We start from the raw sequence: 19,044 nt of genomic DNA on the forward strand, positions 1-19,044 counted from the left end.
GGGCTGGACAGACTCTCCAGATGAGTTTTTCCAAAGATACAGTCATTTCATGTTTATGTTTGTTTAGGAATCAATTTCACAGGTTTGCTAAATCAGTTACCATTCCTCCATTTGCTTTCTAGCTTCTAAAATGTTGCTGCTGTTGTCTCCTTTCCCTGTCCCTTTGTTCCTACATGGCCTGGAGGATAATACGTGCATTCGCCGCCTGCCCCTCTCCCCCCAGCTCCCAGTTTTCAACTGGAAGTCCCCATTATTTCTTTAGGATAATTTTATTAGACGACAACTGCAGGATCGCGCTGAAAGGTTTTGACAGAAATTACCAGATTGCCCTTAAGTTGTATGTATATGTGAAAAGAGGAATACTATTATATAATAATTGTTTTGCCACAAGTATTAAGCAGCTTTCAGGAGTATTGCGTGCACGCACCCATCCGCCTCAATCCTCCGCCTGGCGGCGGCCGGACACAATACAAGAAACGGCTTAAAAAGCAATTAGAGATGCGCACAACAGCTGGGCGAGGACCGAGAAAAACTGCTTAACTCGGCCTTTCGGGTAGACGGTGCCTCTCTGGAACTGATAGAGGGTGGGAGGGGGTCCGATATCGTTGGTGATTGGTTGGCCTCTCTGACCAATCGTGAGCAGCGAGTGGTTTTGCTAATAGTCGTGATCCACCTCCTCGTGGGCTTTGGAGCCACATTAGCAAATGGGACTAGGGCACATAAGAGGGACAGAACATTTAGCCAATAACACCTTGTGGCGTTGATGGGCGGGGTGAGGCCGCCGCCAGGTTTAGGGCGGAAGGAGTTGTTCTGGATTAGAAGGGGAACGAAAGATGGCGGCGGAAACGCTGCTGTCCAGTCTGTTGGGGCTGCTACTTCTGGGGCTCCTGTTTCCCGCAAGTCTGACCGGCGGTGTCGGGAGCCTGAACCTGGAGGAGCTGAGTGAGATGCGTTATGGAATCGAGATACTGCCGTTGCCTGTCATGGGAGGGCAGGTGAGGAGGCGTAGAGGGGACGAGGGTCCGGGGCAGAAGGGGAAGGGGGAGAAGGTAGAGGAAGAAGGGCAGCTGTGGAGTCTGTGGCGGGAGCCTAAGGAGAATCGGGAAGAGTTAAGCAGGGGTTTTATGAGGACTCCGGAGGGTCGTAATCAGAGACCCATTCCCTTGGGGCCAGGGCCTGGGAGGGGTGGGGCTTCCCACTGTCCACTTCAAGTCCCAGTTCCTGATTGAAACACTCAGACTCCTCCCCCGTGGAGAAGTGGGAGTGCCCTCGCCCCTCATTCGCTAAACACAGCTGGAGGACTTGTGGTTCTCTCTTGTCTTGACTGGGCTCTTCCCCAGGATATGAAGAGGGATCTCGTTGTTCTCCCTGATCCCAACCTCTCTTTGCCTCCCTGCCCCCCGACCCCCACTTCTTTCCCAGAGCCAAGCTTCGGACGTGGTGATTGTCTCCTCTAAGTACAAGCAGCGCTATGAATGTCGCCTGCCAGCTGGAGCTATTCACTTCCAGCGTGAAAGGGAGGAGGAGGCACCTGCTTACCAAGGGCCTGGGATCCCTGAGTTGTTGAGCCCAATGAAAGATGCGCCCTGCCTGCTGAAGGTGAAAGGGACTGGGATGGAGGGAACTAGGGCTTGGACACTATCTATTTGGGAACCATTGTGCCTGTGAATGAGGAGTGATGGGGAGGATCTGTTGGAGTTAAGAAGGCCATTGAAGGAGTAGGCATATTGTACAGATAGGAAAGAAGCAAAGAATCCTGTAACCACAGATGACACTTTGCTGAATGTAGAGGAGAGTTAGAAGAGCTCAGAATTAGGGTTAAGCTAAGACTGAGGTGCTAAAGAGGGTCAATGTGGGGCAGTAGGGGCACTCCCCTAGAGAAGCCTTCCTGGTAAAGTCACCCCCTCCCCTGTCACTCTCTGCCCAGTATCCTATTTTATTTTCATCATGGCACTTTTCATGATCTGAAATCATCTTTTTAACTGAATCGTCCGTTTATTCATTTTTGGTCTGAGTCCTAGCACTAGAACGTAAGTCTATGAAGTCAAAGAATTTATCTTGTTCACAGCTCTATCCCCCGTGGCTAAAACAGTGTAAGAGGGTTCAATTAATACTTTAATATTCTATGTTTCCCTGGTCTGAATGCTACAAGGATATCATGGTTTCATATCTTTATGGACGACAAAGAAGGATTTTTTTTCTTTTTTTGGCTGTGTTGGGTCTTAGTTGCCGCACGTGGGATCTTCGTTGAGGCACACGAGATCTTTCACTGCGGCACGCGGGCTTCTCTCTCTAGTTGTGGCGTGCGGGTTTTTCTTTTCCCTAGTTGTGGCATGCAGGCTCCAGGGCGCATGGGCTCTCTAGTTTGAGGCACGTGGGCTTAGTTGCACCACGCTATGTGGGATCTTAGTTCCCTAACCAGGGATCGAACCCACATCCCCTGCATTGCAAGGCAGATTCTTTACTACTGGACCACCAGGGAGGTCCCCAAATAAGGACTTTTTTATAAAAAGAGAAGAGTGGAAAGCCTACAGGTGCAAACCACTTAGGCTGTAGAGGTCTCTCTCCAAGTCACAGAAGGCAAACAGGCCCTCCCTCCTCACCGAGAACCTGGAGGATTGAGTGTGGAAGCAGAGGGAGATGAAAAGTAAATGAGAGATTATGTGTCTTGGAGCCAGGAGAGATTCTGGTTCCAAGAAGAGACATCTGTACTCCATCCCCCGATTGTTCATTTTTTTTTACTGTCAGACCAAGGACTGGTGGACATATGAATTCTGCTATGGACGCCACATCCAGCAGTACCACATGGAAGGTGACTCCCGCCTACATTTTTCCTAAGCCCTCAGCAACCTGTCATGGAAGGTGACCTGCCTCCCCAGTTCCCTTCCCTCCTAGTCCTCTGAGGACAGGGTAACCACGCTTCACTGTGCTTTCTCTTGCAGATTCAGAGATCAAAGGTGAAGTCCTCTATCTCGGCTACTACCAATCGGCCTTCGACTGGAATGATGAAACAGCCAAGGTGGCAGGAGTGTGGGATTGGGAGAGAAAGGGGTCTGGGCTGCAGACTGAGAGCCCTGACGAGAAGGGGAGGGTCAGGATTAGCTGACGTGTTTCTTGGGGTTTGGTGGCTATTAGGATAAAGTGCTCTTCTTCCCCCTTGCTGTCTTTCTCACACCCCTCCCTCCTGCCTGATGTCCTCCCCAGGCCTCCAAGCAGCATCGCCTGAAACGCTACCACAGCCAGACCTATGGCAACGGGTCCAAATGCGACCTCAACGGGAGGCCCCGGGAAGCTGAGGTTCGGGTGAGTCTTGGGTGAGGGAAGTTGACACTCCCTCAGTGACAACTCAGATTCTAAGGGAAGAGGGCAGGGTTGCGTGGTATAGTCAAGAGTTTCTCTCCCAGACCCTAAACTCTAAGTTTAAGACTCATATTTCTAGCTTCGCGTCACTGCATGGATTTTCAGAGGCAGTTCAAGTCAACATTTCCCAAATCCCCTCTGAACCCCCAACCACACTTTTATCTGTGTTTCTCCTTTTTGTCACCTAAGCTGGACATCTGAGTGTCATTATTGACTCTTACTTCTTCAATTTGTCCTCCTTCCGTCATTTAACGACTCTGCAATGAGGTCGTGCTGGTGTAGGTATTGGGCTCTGCTCTGGGGGTACAGTGGTGAGCAGACACGCAGCCCCTGTCCTCATGGACTACAGTCAGGAGAGGAAGACAGAGATTAAAGAATCACAGAAATGAGCCTGTGATTACAAACTGAGAAGTGATATGGAGGAAAGGAATCAGGGTCAACAGCAAAGTCCACTCTCTACTTCTAGACTTCTCTCACAACTCGCCTCTTCTTTCCCATGCTTGGTACCTTCATCTCGCTTGCATCACTGCCAACAGCCTCTTAACAAGTGTTCCCCATCCAGTAGTCCTTAACTGAGTTCAGGCAGACAGCTGTATGGTAGGCAGAGTTTCTCAGGTGATTCTAATGTGTATTCACAAACATAAACACCTGTAGAGAACCACGTGACACAAGAATTATCTTCATGTAATACAGATTTGCACATCCAGCTGTGTGCTGGTAAATGCGGAGCACCGGGATCGCCAGGGTAGGGTGGGGTGGTGGAGGGGGAAGCCCAGATGTAATGTTTGCCAGTATCCATGGTATAAATATCCCCATCGTGGCAAAATTCATACTATCACTGTGATGTCAATCATCTTGCGACATTCCTGGAAACTTACCAGTTGGCTCTGGCGAACTGGCCTGAGCTGGCTTCAGCACACCACTATGAGCAAGTGTCCCTTCTCTACCGAGTTCTGGAAAGCCTGCAATAATTATGCCTCACACAAAGGATAAGATCCAAACACTTCAGCACAGGCTGGGGTGGCAGCAGCGGAGGTGGTGGGAAGCAGCCAGATTCTGGATATATTTTGAAGGTAGAGCCAAGATTTGCTGATGGATTGGATGCGAGGTGGAGTCAAGTATGACTCCAGGGATTTTAGCTGGAGCAACTGGGAGAATGGAATTGTCATTTACTCAAGTGGGAAGAAACTGGTTTGGAGGAAGAAACTAGGCTGGTGTTGGACATATGAAGGTCAAGATGCCTATTAGATATCCCAGTGGTGATGGTCAGCTGGTAGTTGCGTCTGTAACTCTGGAGTTCCGGGACAGGGTCTGGGTTGGAGATATAACATCTTACTGCGTTTCTGTCCCACTGCCCTTCTTCCTGTCCTTTGAACCAGTGAGTCTCATTGTTCCCTCTGCCTAGCGCCATCTTCCCAGAGATCTTTGAATGGCTGGCTCCATCCTGTCAGGTTATATACACCTATGACACCTCCACAGGGAGACCTAACATAGGCACACAGACACACACACCCTTCCGCCTTGATCCTGGTAAACAACTACGGTGTTTTATATTCTTCAATGCATGTATCATTTCCTGAAATTAGTTTATTTTTTGAGTTTAATCTGTCTCTCTATCCCCAGTAGAATAAGCTCTAGGAAGTCAGGGACAATGTCTGTCTCATTTTATGCTGTATCCTCAGTGCCTTCAACAGCGCCTGGCACCAAGTAGGTGCCCAGAGATTATTTACTGAATGAATGGAAGAAATGATGAGCCATTTCAAAGGCCACTTTATTTTATGTGACCTTTCTTGGCTAGCCCAGAAAGTTCATTGTGTTCCCTCAGCGCTTCATATACATACAACCACGTCCACATATATCCCCGTCTTAGCCTGTTTGGGCTGCTATAACAAAATACCACAGGCTGGGTAACTTATAAACAACAGAAATTTATTTCTCACAGTTCTGGAAGCTGGAAGTCTGAGATCAGGGTGCCAGCATGGTTGGGTGAGGGCCCTCTTCCAGGTCACAGACTTCTTGTGTCCTCACAAAGGAGCTCTGTGGGGTCTCTTTCATAAGAGCATTAATCCCATTCATGAGGGTTCCATCGTCATGACCTAAGCATCTCCCAAAGGCCCCACGTCCTAATACTGTCACAGTGGGCATTAGGAATTCAATATACGAATTTTAGGGAGACACAGACATTCAGACTACAGCAGCCCACAGCATCCACACACACATATGACCTATTATAGCGTTTGATTGTGTTGTTTGTTTCTTTACTTGTCTGTACCTCCAGTAGGCCGAGAACTGAAGGCAATTTTCCTCACATCTGCTGAACCATATGCCCTGTGCTAAGCACTGGAGATGAAATGGTGACTGAGAGACCCAGTCCTGCTCTCAGGAGACAGACATTAAATAAAGAGCCACAGGAAGCAGGGTAAACTCTCTGATGGGTGAGGCACTTTTCACAGGGGAGCACACAATAAAGGAACTAATCGAGTCCAGGTCAAGGGGAGGCCTCTGGAGGAGGTGGCCTTTGAACCAGCAGTTGAAGGATGAAGAGTTAGTCCAGCAGCTATAGACCAGTGGGAAGGAGAGGGCGTTCCAGGCGGAAGGTACAGGGAGTGCAAAAGGCCTGGAGTCAGGAGGGATCGATAGCCGTTCCCAGTGACTGGAGGGAATTGTGGGAGATGAGGCTGGGCAGTCTTTAGGGGCAAGTCACAGGTCATGAAGCTCTGTAGCTGTGTTGAGGGGTTTGGACAATCGGAGAAACGAGGGGGCGCCAGTGAAGTACTTTGAGCAGAGTGGTACCATATTCGGTGTTGGTTTTGAAGGCTCGCTCTGGCTGGAGCATAGCAAATGGGTGGGAGACCAGTGAGAAGGTGGTTGCAGTAATCCAGGTGAGAAAACAAGGTGGTCCAGGGGTGAAGACATGTGAATTATTGGAGAGATTTAAGGGGCAAAATCAATATAGTAAGATTCCCAGGTTTCTGGCTTGAGCAACTGGATGGATGGTGATTTGTTTTTGAGATGGGTACAGTGGGAAGAGGAGTAGGTTTGGTGAAGGAAAATGATGATTTTGATGTTGAATACGATGATTTTAGTGGCTGTAGGCATCCAAGTAGAGATATCTGAGGAGGCTGTGGATCTGTGGGTCTGGAGCTGACAAGAGAGATCTAAATAGAACCCAGAGTGCTGGAGCCATCAACATACTGTTAATAATTGAAGCCATGGTATGGATAAAATCCCCCCCCTGCCCCCCGCCCAAGAAACAGGATATAGTGAGAAGTGGGACAGAACTGTGAGGAAGCCAGCATTGAAAGCCTGGGCAGAAGGGAGCTTTGCCAAGAAGAAGCGACCAGAAGGGAGACTGTGGTGACATGGAACCCAGGAAGGACATGTCTCAAGGAGGGACTGGTCCGTGTTGTTGGCTGCATCTGAACCTTCAAGGAAGTGGAGAATTAAAAACTGCTTGTGGGTGATCATAGGAATTGTTATTTTAATAAAAGCAAAACAGGAACATGGAAATAAAAATTCAGACTGTAGGGATGGGAACCAGATGAAAATTGGTAAGTCCTCTGCTCCCAGTCTCCCCTGACCAGTCCTTGGGTTGGACTCAATGCCAGAGGTCATTGGCAATCTCCACCAGAGCAGTTTTAGTGGGCTGGTGAAGCTGAGGTGTTGAGGAACGTGGTGAGGAAGTGGGAATCTTTGAGGAAGTCTGGCTGTGAAGGGAAGGGAAAAGGCGAGCACTAGTTAGCAGGGCTGTGGGCTTGGGAAAGTGGGACTTTGTGCTTGTTGTTTCATGTGTTAAGATGGGAGCGTGTTTAAATGCTGGGTGGACCTAGTAGAAAGGAGGCAAGGCTGAGGTTCAGGAGAAAGAATGAGAAGAGAATGTGGGCAGGGCTGCGATCCTGAGGAGGCGGCTCTGTGCTTGTAACTAGAACAGAAAGATGGCATATTTGCTGGGGAGTCTGGAGGTTTTAGTGGCAGAAAGTTGAGGGCGTGCCTCTGTGGCTGCTTTTATATCCTGATGGGCCACCCAAGTTCGTAGCCTGAGTGACTGAGTGAATCCCCCACTCCGGGGCAGGCCTGGTGAAGTTCCATCTTCCCAGTGCCTCCTTGGCGGGAGCAGTGTGCACAGCGTTTGGTGAAAGTGCAGTTTCCGGGGAGTTTTGGAGCAATCGGTTAGCCATCTGGAATTAAATAAATTTGGATCCCTATCTCAATTCGTACATTAAGTAAGATTTCAGAGAGATCTAAGATTCTTCCATTAAAATGTTTAATTATGAAACATTTCAAACATACAGAAAATAATGTCAAAGAGACCCATAAATCCACTGCCAAGTTAAACAGATGTTAACATTTTGCCATATTTGCTTCAGATCTGTTTTTTTTAATAGAAGGAATAAAATGCTAATGATATAGTAAAAGCCACCCTCTCATTTCTTCCCTCTCTCTCCTCTCCAGAAACAACCACAATCATCTCTATGCTTGCTTTGTACTTTTATTAATGCTACACATATCACAGGCAATATATGTATTTTGTATTTTGAAATTATACATCGGTATAGTTTTGCTTTTTCACTAATCGATGTTTTTACCATTCTGTGGAGTGACATGGAGATCCAGTTCGATGACTTTTTTAAAAAATAAATTTATTTATTTTTGGCTGCGTTGGATCTTCATTGCTGCACGGGGGCTTTCTCTAGTTGCGGCGAGCGGGGGCTACTCTTCGTTGCGGTGCGTGGGCTTCTCATTGCGGTGGCTTCTCTTGTTGCGGAGCACCGGCTCTAGGCGCGCAGGCTTCAGTAGTTATGGCACGTGGGGTCGGTAGTTGTGGCTCACGGGCTCTAGAGCGCAGGCTCAGCAGTTGTGGCGCACGGGCTTAGTTGCTCTGCGGCATGTGGGATCTTCCCGGACCAGGGCTTGAACCGTGTCCCCTGCATTGGCAGGCGGATTCTTAACCACTGTGCCACCAGGGAAGTCCTAAAATGGGTTTTTCTATATCTGTAAAATATGCTGTTGAGATTTTGATAGGGATTGCATTGAATATGTATATCACTTAGTGTAGTATTGCCGTCTTAGCAATATTATGTTTTCCAGTCCATGAACATGGAATGTCTTTCCATTTATTTGTATCTTCTATAATTTCTTTTAATAATGTTTTGTGGTTTTCAGTGTACGAGTCTTTCACCTCCTTGGATAAATGTACCCTAAGTATTTTTTTTTGATGCTATTGTGAATGAAATTTTTTTTAATTTCCTTTTTGAATTGTTCATTGCAAGTGTATAGAGATACAACTGATATTTGCATGTTGATTTTATTCCTGCGTCTTTGCTGAGTTCATTTATTAGCTCTAACGATTGTTTTGTTTGGGTTCCTTTGGATTTTCTTTTCTTTTTTTTTTTTTTCAGGAGAAGGAAGGATTTATTACTTACAGCAAGTACGAAGGACAGGGGGGATCTTTCCCAAAGCAGTGTCTCCCCGAACAGCAAAATTGGGGAATTTTTTAGCTAAGGGTACGTGCATACCCATGAAGAGGCTTGAGTAAAGGAGATCAGCATAGAATTGGGGCAGAAGTGGACAGAGTCCAAGCTTTAGTGTATTGAAGTCAGGAAGGTCAGTATCATCATTCTGGCCTCTATCTGGGTGGGGGCCTTAGTTCCTACAGAACTCAAAGACTGTATCAGATTGCTATGTATATCCCTTGAGGAGGAGCTAAAACTGCACCCCAGATGGGACTCAAACCCGCAGTCTTCCAAGTGAAACCACACAGCTCGTCTCAGGACTTAATGAAGCTCAGGTTCTTTATGTTTCAGAGCAGAAGGAATTCAGCAAGAGGGAAAGTGATAGGTAAGAAGTAGATTTATTAATATCCTTTGCAAAGAGGTTGCAGGAAAATGAGGCACAAGAGATGGTCATGTCCCAGGTCTCAGGTGAGTTCCTGGGATGGGCCATCAAGTGAGGGTCCTTGATTTTGTGCAGGAAAGAATTCAAAAAGCAAGCCGTAGTAAAGTGAAAGGAGAGATACACATTCCATAGGCAGAATGTGGTCCATCTCAGAAGGCAAGCATGGCCTCCTTTGGATTTTCTATGTGTAATGTCATGTCACCTCTGAAACAGATAAATTTACTTCTTCCTTTCCAATTTGGGTGCCCTTTATTTCTTTTTCTTGCTTAATTGCTCTGGTTAGAACTTCTAGTACCGTGTTAAATAGAAGTGACATAAAGTAGGCATCCTTATCTTGTTCCTAATATTAGGGGAAAGGCTCTCATTCATACATCATTGAGTGTGACATTAGTGGTGGGGTTTTCATGTATGGCCTTTATCATGTTGAGACATTCTCTTCTCTTCCTAGTTTATCAAGTGATTTTATCATGAAAGAATGTTGAATTTTGTTAAATGCTTTTTCTACGTGAATTGAGATGATCATGTGGCTTTTTTCTGCATTCTATTATATTAATGTTATGTATTATGTTATATAGATTGATTTTTTTATATGTTGAACCATCTTTGCATTCCTGGAATAAATCCCACATAAATCATGATGTATAATGCTTTCAGTGTGCTGCTGAATTTGTTTTCCTCGTATTTTGTTGAGAAATTTTGCATCTGTATTCACAAGGGATATTGGCCTATAATTTTCTTTTCTTGTAATACCTTTGTCGGGCTTTGGTATCAGGGTAATGCTAGCCTCATAGAATGAGTTAGGTAGGCATTTTTTTATATATTCCATATTTAATTCCTTAGTTACTTACATTTTCTCTATAGCTTATCTTTTTCTTTTGTTTAGAATGTCTTAAATGTACCTTTAATTAACAAAATTTTTTTTCAGAACAAACTTTTTATTGAAGTAGAGTTGATTTACAATGTTGTATTAGTTTCAGGTATACAACAAAATGATTCAGTTATATATATATTTTCAGATTCTTTTCCATTATAGGTTATTACAAGATATTGAATATAGTTCCCTATGCCATACAGTAGGTCCTTATTGTTTATTTTATATATAGTAGTGTGTATCTGCTAATCCCAAACTTCGAATTGATCCCTCCCCTACCCCCTTTCCCCTTTGGTAACCATAAGTTTATTTTCTATGTCTATGAGTCTGTTTCTGTTTTGTAAATAAGTTCATTTGTATCATATTTTAGATTCCACATATAAGTGATATATGATATTTGTCTTTCTCTTTCTGAATTACTTCACTTAGTATGATAATCTCTAGGTGCATACATGTTGCTGCAAATGGCATTATTTCGTTGTTTTTATGGCTGAGTAGTATTCCATTGTGTATATATACCACATCTCTTTATCCATTCATCTGTCAATGGACATTTAGGTTGCTTCCATGTTTTGGCTCTTGTAAATAGTGCTGCTATGAACATTAGGGTGCATGTTTCTTTTTGAATTATAGTTTTATCCAGATATATGCCCAGGAGTGGGATTGCTGGATCATATGTAACTCTATTTTTAGTTTTTTTGTTTTTGTCTTTTTTGCGGTACGCGGGCCTCTCACTGTTGTGGCCTCTCCCGTTGCGGAGCACAGGCTCCGGACGCGCAGGCTCAGTGGCCATGGCTCACGGGCCTAGCTGCTCTGCGGCATGTGGGATCTTCCCGGACCGGGGCACGAACCCGCGTCCCCTGCATCGACAGGCGGACTCTCAACCACTGCGCCACAAGGGGAACCCTATTTTTAGTTTTTTAAGGAACCTCCATACTGTTTTCCATAGTGGTGCACCAATTTACATTCCCACCAACAGTAAGGAGGGTTCCCTTTTCACCACACCCTCTGCGGCATTTATTATTTGTAGACTCTTTAATGATGGCTATTCTGACTGGTGTGAGGTGATACCTCATTGTAGTTTTGATTTGCATTTCTCTGATAATTAGCAATGTTGAGCATCTTTTCATGTGCCTGTTGGCCATCTGTATGTCTTCTCTGGAGAAATGTCTATTTAGATCTTCTGCCCACTTTTTGATTAGGTTGTTTGTTTTTTTTTCATATTGAGCTGTATGAGCTGTTGTATATTTTGGAAATTAAGCCCTTGTTGGTCACATTGTTCGCAAATATTTTCTCCCATTCCATAGGTTGTCTTTTCATTTTGTTTATTGCTTTCTTCGCTGTGCAAAAGCTTTTAAGTTTAATTAGATCCCATTTGTTTATTTTTGCTTTTATTTCCACTTCTCTAGGAGACGGAGCCAAAAAAAATTTCTGTGATTTATGTCAAAGAGTGTTCTGCCTATGTTTTCGTCTAGGAGTTTTATAGTATCTGGGGTTTTGGGGGGGTTTTTTTCTGTTTTTTTTTTGGCTGCGTTGGGTCTTCGTTGCTGTGGGCCAGCTTTTCTCTAGTTGTGGCAAGCAGGCTTCTCATTGCAGTGGCTTCTCTTGTTGCGGAGCACAGGCTCTAGGCGTGCAGGCTTCGGTAGTTGTGGCATGTGGGCTCAGTAGTTGTGGCTCGTGGGCTCTAGAGCGCAGGATCAGTAGTTGTGGCGCATGGGCTTAGTTGCTCTGAGGCATGTGGGATCTTCCCAGACCAGGGATCGAACCCATGTCCCCTGCATTGACAGGCGGATTCTTAACCACTGTGCCACCAGGGAAGTCCCAGTATCTGGTTTTATATTTAGGTCTTTTAATGGGATTGTTTTCTTAATTTCTCTGATATTTCATTGTTAGTGTATAGAAATGCAGCAGCTTTCTGTATATTAGTTTTGAATCCTTAATTCCAATATGATTAAAATTTTCAGTCTTTTTCTTTATAGTTTGTACTTTGGATCTTTTATTAAATACTTTTCTATTCACCTATATTTTTGAAGTTTTAGAAGATTTCTTATTATATTTCGGACTTCAATTCAATCAAAAATTTAATGTATAGTGTAAGCTTGGGACCTAAATGTACCTAATTTCCATCAGGATAACCAGTTGTCCCAGCATCATTTATTGAGTAATCTGCATTTCCTCTCTGATTTGTAGCACCACCTCAGTCATTTATCAGGTTCCAATATATGTGTGTACTTTCTTATTGGCTTCTCTTTTGTTTTAAAAGTCTGTCTATTACTAAGTTTTGTTATCTGATAATGTGTATTTTCCTTTGTTCTTCAAAACCATCTGGGCTATTATTGGATAAGTTCTGTGAGAAACTGTTTTGGGAGTTTTAACTGGAAGTATGTTGAATTTTAGATTAATTTGGAAAGAATTGATATTTTATGATATTGAGTCTTCATATACTATGAACATGATGTTTACTTGTTTTTATTGTCTTGTACTTTAGTAAGATTTAAATGTTCTCTGTGAAGCTCTCGTACATCTTATGTAAGGTTAGTCCTAGAGACCTTGTAGCTTTTGTTTATTTGTGTCTTGTGTGTATATGTACATGTTTCAAGCATACAGGCACCTTATAGTTTTTGATGCAATTGTAAATGGCATCTTTTAAAAAGTACATCTTATGATTGATTGTTGCTGGTGTATGGTCACATTAATTGATTTTATGTATTGATCTTGTATTCAGCAACTTTGCTGAACTCTCTCATTTCTAATAGTTTACAGATTCCCATGGATTTCCTGTGTAAATAATCATGTCATCTGCAAATAGGGACAATTTTGGTTTCTTCCTCTCTAATTCATATACATTTCATTTTCCTTATACTTACAGTGCAATAGAAATGGTGATGATGGCCATCTTTGACTTGTTCCTGACTTTAAAGGGAATGCTCCTGAAGTTACACTAGTTTTTAAAAGTATTTTATTTATTTATTTAGCTGTGCCAGGTCTTTTTGTGGCACGCAGGATCTTTGTTGTGGAGTGCAGGATCTTTGTTGTGGCGTGCAGAATCTTTAGTTGCGGTGTGTGGGATCTTTTTTTTTTTTTTTTTTGGCTGTGTTGGGTCTTCACTGCAGTGCGTGGCCTTCTCATTGCGTTGGTTTCTCTTGTTGCAGAGCAGGGGCTCTAGGCATGCGGGCTTCAGTAGTTGCGGCACGAGGACTCAGTAGTTGTGGCTCATGGGCTCTAGAATGCAGGCTCAGTAGTTGTGGCACATGGGCTTAGTTGCTCCACGGGTTGTGGGATTTTCCCGGACCAGGGATTGAACCCGTGTACCCTGTATTGGCAGGCAGATTCTCAACCACTGTGCCACTAGGGAAGTCCCCGTGTGGGATCTTTAGTTGCGGCATTCAGGATCTTTTTTCATTTGCAGCATGCAGGATCTAGTTCCCTGACCAGGAATCAAACTTGGGCCCCCTGCACTGGGAGTGCAGGGTCTTTATTTATTTATTATTTTTTAAAAAAATATTTATTTTATTTACTTATTTTTGGCTGCGTTGGGTCTTCATTGCTGCGCACAGGCTTTCTCTAGTTGTGGTGAGTAGGGGCTACTCGTCCTTGCGGTGAGCGGGTTTCTCATTGCGGTGGCTTCTCTTGTTGTGGAGCATGGGATCTAGGCTCACGGGCTCAGTAGTTGTGACTTGCAGGCTCTAGAGCGCAGGCTCAGTAGTTGTGGCGCACAGGCTTAGTTGCTCCGCGGCATGTGGGCTCTTCCTGGACCAGGGCTCGAACCCGTGTTCCCTGCATTGGCAGGTGGATTCTTAACCACCATGCTACCAGGGAAGCCCGCGCAGGGTATTTAACCAAGGTTTTTGTTTTGTTTTGTTTTTAATAAATTTATTTATTTACTTTTGGCTGCGTTGGGTCTTCATTGCTGCATGCGGGCTTTCTCTAGCTGTGGCGAGCGGGGGCTACTCTTTTGCTGCGTGTGCAGGCTTCTCTTGTTGTGGAGCACAGGCTCTAGGCGTGCGGGCTCAGTAGTTGTGGCTCGCGGGCTCTAGAGCACAGGCTCAGTAATTGTGGCGCACAGGCTCTAGAGCGCAGGCTCAGTAGTTATGGCGCATGGGCTTAGTTGCTCCGCGGCATGTAGAATCTTCCCGGACCAGGGCTCAGACCCGTGTCCCCTGCATTGACAGGCGGATTCTTAAACACTGCGGCACCAGGGAAGCCCGGGAGTGCAGGGTCTTAACCACTGGACCACCAGGGAAGTCCCTGAAGTTACACTATTAACATATTTTCCTGTAGGCTTTTTGTAGACTCTCTTTACCAGGTGAATGAAGATCCATTCTGTTCCTAATTTGCTGAATATTTTCATGATGCAAAGCTGTGGAATTTTAACACATGTTTTTCTGTATCTATTAAGAGGGTCCTATGGTTTTTCATCTCTGTTTTTTTATATGGTAAATTAAAGTAATACATTTTCTAAGGTTTTTTACCCTTGCATTTCTGGGATAATCCATCGTCATGAACTATTCTTAACACACTGCTATGTTCAGTCTCCTAATATGTGATTTTTACAGCTATTTTCATGTGTGAATTGGTCTATAATTTTCTTTTTTTGTATTGTGCTTACCTTCTTTTGGTGTCAGGTAATATTAGCTTCATAAGTGCCTTGAGAATCTTCCCTCTTTCTTTGTTCTCTGAAATAGTTTGCTAAGATAGGAATTCATCTGTTCTTTAAAGGTTTGGGAGAACTCTGTAAAACTGCCTCATCCCCACAATTCACCACAGTATTGGTATATTGTGGGCATGGTTTTTACTACTGTTTTAATTTACTTAATGATAATAAAATTTTTTAGGTTTACTATGTCATGAAGCATTAATAAATTATAATTTCTTAAGCCATTATTTCATTCCTAAATTTTCAAATGTATTAGCATAAAATTAGTGTTTTATTTTTATTTAAAATCTGTTTTTATAGATATACCCCCTTTTTAATTCCTAATATTGACTTTGCCTTTTCTCTTTTTGTTGATCTGTCTTGCCAGAGATATGTCTATTAGTCTAAGAGCTACCTTTTGACTTTGTTTATTCTCTCTATTGTCTGATTACTATTTCATTAACATCTTCATTATTTTATCTTTATTATTTCTTTCCTTCTTCTTCTTTTAAGTTTGTTCTGTTCTCTTTCTAACTTGGATTTTTTTTCACACTTAAAAAATTTTATATTTAATTTTTGAATAGGTATTAAATTTTCATAGCTCCAATGTAGAAATGCTTTACAAAGTATACAGAGAAAAGCCTCAACACACCTTTCCCCTCATCAGTCTCTTCCCATCCCCATAAAAAGGTAACCATTGTTAGCTTCTTTTTATACACTCAGAAATTTTTTTTGCTCTTATTAAAACATTTTTAAAAATTGAAGTATAGTAGTTGATTATATTATATAAATTACAGGTGTACAATATGGTGATTCACAATTTTTAAAGGTTATACTCCATTTATAGTTATTATAAAATATTGGCTGTATTCCCTGTGTTATACAGTATATCCTTGTAGTTTATTTTATACATTATAGTTTGTACCTCTTAATCCTCTATCCCTATATTGCCCCCCTCTTCATCTCCCCACTGGTAACCACTAGTTTGTTCTCTATATCTGTGATTTGACATTAAGTTATTTATTGCTTTTCCAATGTTAAACCAATTTTGCTTTCCCGAGATGAACCCAGTTCAGTCATATGTATTACCTTTGACTATCCTTTTATATCTTGTTGGGCTCAGTTTGTGATGTTTTAAAGGATCTTGTATAGTGTATCTCCTGAGAGATATTGACCTGTAGTTTTTCCTTCTAGTACTGTCCTTATCATGCTTTAGTGACAAGGTTATGCTAGCCTCAGAAAATAAATTGAAAAATGTTCACTTTTTCTATACTCTGAAGGGTGTGTAAGATTGCAATTTTTTATTCCTTAAATGTTTGCTAGAATCACCTGGAAAATCATCTCGGTCTAGGTTTTCTTTGTGGAAAGATTTATGGAAACCCTGTATGATTTGTGGAAATCATAAACTTATGATTCATTTGATTTAGTAGTTTTAGGAATATTCAAAGTTTTCTATACCTAGTTGGGTCAGTCTTAGTAAGTTATATTTTTTAGGAATTTATCTAGTTTGTCTCATTTTTCAGATTTATTGGTATAAAGTTGTTCATGATATTCTTCTATTATCTTTCTAATTTCTGTAGCATCTGTAATTAGGTTCCTCTTTTCCTTGCTCATGGGTTACTTTTGCCTTGCTCTTTTGTTACTGGTCAGTTTCTCGAGAGGTTGGTCAGTTTTAGCAGACTTTTCAGAGAACTCATTTTGACTATGTTGACCTTCTGTATCGTATTTGTTTTCCATTGTATTTATTTCCACGCTAATCTTTATTTTCCTTCCTTCTACTTTTTTCAGCTTTAATTTGCTGTTTTCTTCTAACTTCTTGAAATGAATACTTAGTTCATTTCCAGCTTTTCCTCTTTTATAATACGTCTCTTATAAATTTCTCTCCAAGTACTACTTTACGTATGTATCACAGTTTTCTAAGCCTATTTTAAGTTTATCTAATTTTCAAATGGATAATACTTTCCCATGACTCAAAACCCAGAAACTATAAAGAGGTGTGCAGTGAAAAATTTCCCTCCAAACTTCCCTCCCACCTGCTCATTTCCCATCGCGCCCTCCCCCCAACCCCGCCCCCCAAGTAACCCTGCTTAGATTATTCTTTGTCCTTCCAGCCTTTCTTTGTGTGTTTAAAAGCAATTATGACTAGAGATTCTTATTTCCTGTTCCCCTTTTTTACACACAATACACAGTATATTAAACAGACATTCTGCACCTTGTTTTTGTATATCTTGACAATAATTCTTAGACATCTTTCAGTGGCAGTACATCTAGAACTTTATTCTTTGTTTTCACATTTGCATAATGTTCCATTGTGTGAATATTCTATCATTTTGTCACCATTACTGTACTGATTAAAATAGTTTCCCCCCTACTTTTTGTCATTACAAAAGATTATTCCATTATACATATGTATATGTGTAACTGTATCTTGAAAGTGTAATTGCTGGGTGCAGGTTATATATATTTAAAGATTGTCTTTTTAAAATTTTTGTTATGGAAAATTTAAAACACAGAATCAGAGATAATTGTCCAGTGACCCACCTGTGTGTTGTCTGGCTTGAGCCAACATGGCCAGTCTCATTTCATCTATCCCCTTGCCCACCCCCCTGCACTACACCTCCACTCCCAGATTATTTGGAAACAAATTACAGACATCATATCATTTCATCCATAAATATTTCTGTATTATCCCTAAAAGACTAGAGCCCTTTTAAAAATATAACCACAATACCATATCACACTAAAAAATTAACCATAATTTCTTATCACCAAATATTCAATAATTTTGTTTCCCTGATTATCTTATATATCTCGTAATTATATAGATTTTAATGGTGGTACCATTTAATTTGAGTCCTCAAATACAAGTCCTGGACCATGTAAGTTTCAATTTGTTGAGACTTGTATAGTCCAGTATATGTCAATTTCTGTGAATGATTCTTTGTGCTTGAAAAGAACGTGTCCTCTACTGTTAGGCACAGTGTTTTCTGTATGTCTTTCAGGTCATGATTGCTCAAATCTTTTGTATCCTTACTGCTTTGTCTCCTGCTATAATTATGGATTTGTGTGTTATTCCTTATTATTCTTTGAATTTATTCATCATTATTCTGTCAGTTGTTGCTTTTGTATCTTGGGGCTATGTATTAATTTGTTCAACAAATGTTTATTAAGTGTTTCTATGTGCCAGGCACTGTTCTAGTTGCTAGCGATATTTCAGAGAACACAACAGACAGAAATGCCTGCTCTAGTTGGGAGAGACAGACAATAAGGAAGATAAAGAATTACACACAGTTTAAATTATCTTCCTCATAAATTGAACATTTTAACGTTATGAATTGACCTTCTTTATCTTAGTAATTTTTTTACTTAAAGTCTCTTGTGTGATAATAATATTAGCTGTAACAGCTTTCATTGAGTTATGTTTACTTATTTTTTTCATCCTTTTGCTTTTATCTTTTCTATATTCTTATGTTTTAAATGTGTCTCTAAATAGCATATACTTGTATTTTTAACCATTTATATGTGTGTGTGTGTGTGTATATTTGGACTTATGTCTAATGTTTTATTTTATGCTTTCTTTTGTTCCTCTTTCTTTTTCTCTCCTTTCTTGCTTTTGGTTTGCTTTATTTTGTCTTAATTATGCCACTTTTTCTCTCATCTCAGTGGGAAGTTATGCTCTTTATTTTTTTAAATAACATCTTTATCCAGATATAATTCACATACCACACAATTCAGTGTGCAATTCAGTGGTTTTTCGTATATTCAGTTGTACAACCATCACCACAATCAATTTTAGAACACTGTCATCACCAGAAAAGAAATCCACTACCCTTTAGCAGTTACTTTCCATTCCACCTCTGCACCAAACCCCATCCTCCCTCTAGACAACCTCTAATCTTTCACTCTATAGATTTGCTTATTCTGGGCATTTCATTTCATATATATATGCAATGTGTGACCTTTTGTGTCTGGCTTCTTTCATTTACCGTGTTTTCAAGGGTCATCTGTGCATAGCATGTACTAGTACTTCATTACATTTTATTGCCAAATAATATTCCACATTCTATTTATCCATTCATCAGTTGATGAACACTTGGGTTGTTTGCACTTTTGGGCTATTATGAACAATGCTGCTTTTAACATATGTGAACAAGTTTTTGCGTGGACATATGTTCTCATTTCTTTTGGTACATACCAGGGAGTAGAATTGCTGGATCATATGGTAATTCTATGTTTAATCTTTCGAGAAACTGCCAGACTGTTTCCAAAGCAGTAGCATCAT

General features: G+C 41.8%; 1 protein-coding gene across 4 annotated transcripts in view; it reads left to right on the top strand.

The window, feature by feature from the left end:
- Window positions 1-826: 826 nt before the first annotated feature.
- Window positions 827-19,044, top strand: part of OS9 (OS9 endoplasmic reticulum lectin) — a 29,602-nt gene continuing 11,384 nt past the window's right edge. For all 4 annotated transcript variants that reach the window (XM_082850893.1, XM_082850895.1, XM_082850894.1 and 1 more), the window contains exons 1-5: window positions 827-995; window positions 1,423-1,599; window positions 2,749-2,812; window positions 2,943-3,019; window positions 3,205-3,303. In XM_082850893.1, coding sequence (XP_082707019.1) covers window positions 834-995; window positions 1,423-1,599; window positions 2,749-2,812; window positions 2,943-3,019; window positions 3,205-3,303 — 579 coding nt within the window. In that variant the 5' untranslated portion in view covers window positions 827-833. The remainder of the gene's footprint in view (window positions 996-1,422; window positions 1,600-2,748; window positions 2,813-2,942; window positions 3,020-3,204; window positions 3,304-19,044) is intronic.

Source organism: Leucopleurus acutus, assembly GCF_964270905.1.
Source record: "Leucopleurus acutus genome assembly, chromosome: 11".
NCBI classification, from domain to species: Eukaryota; Metazoa; Chordata; class Mammalia; order Artiodactyla; family Delphinidae; genus Leucopleurus; species Leucopleurus acutus.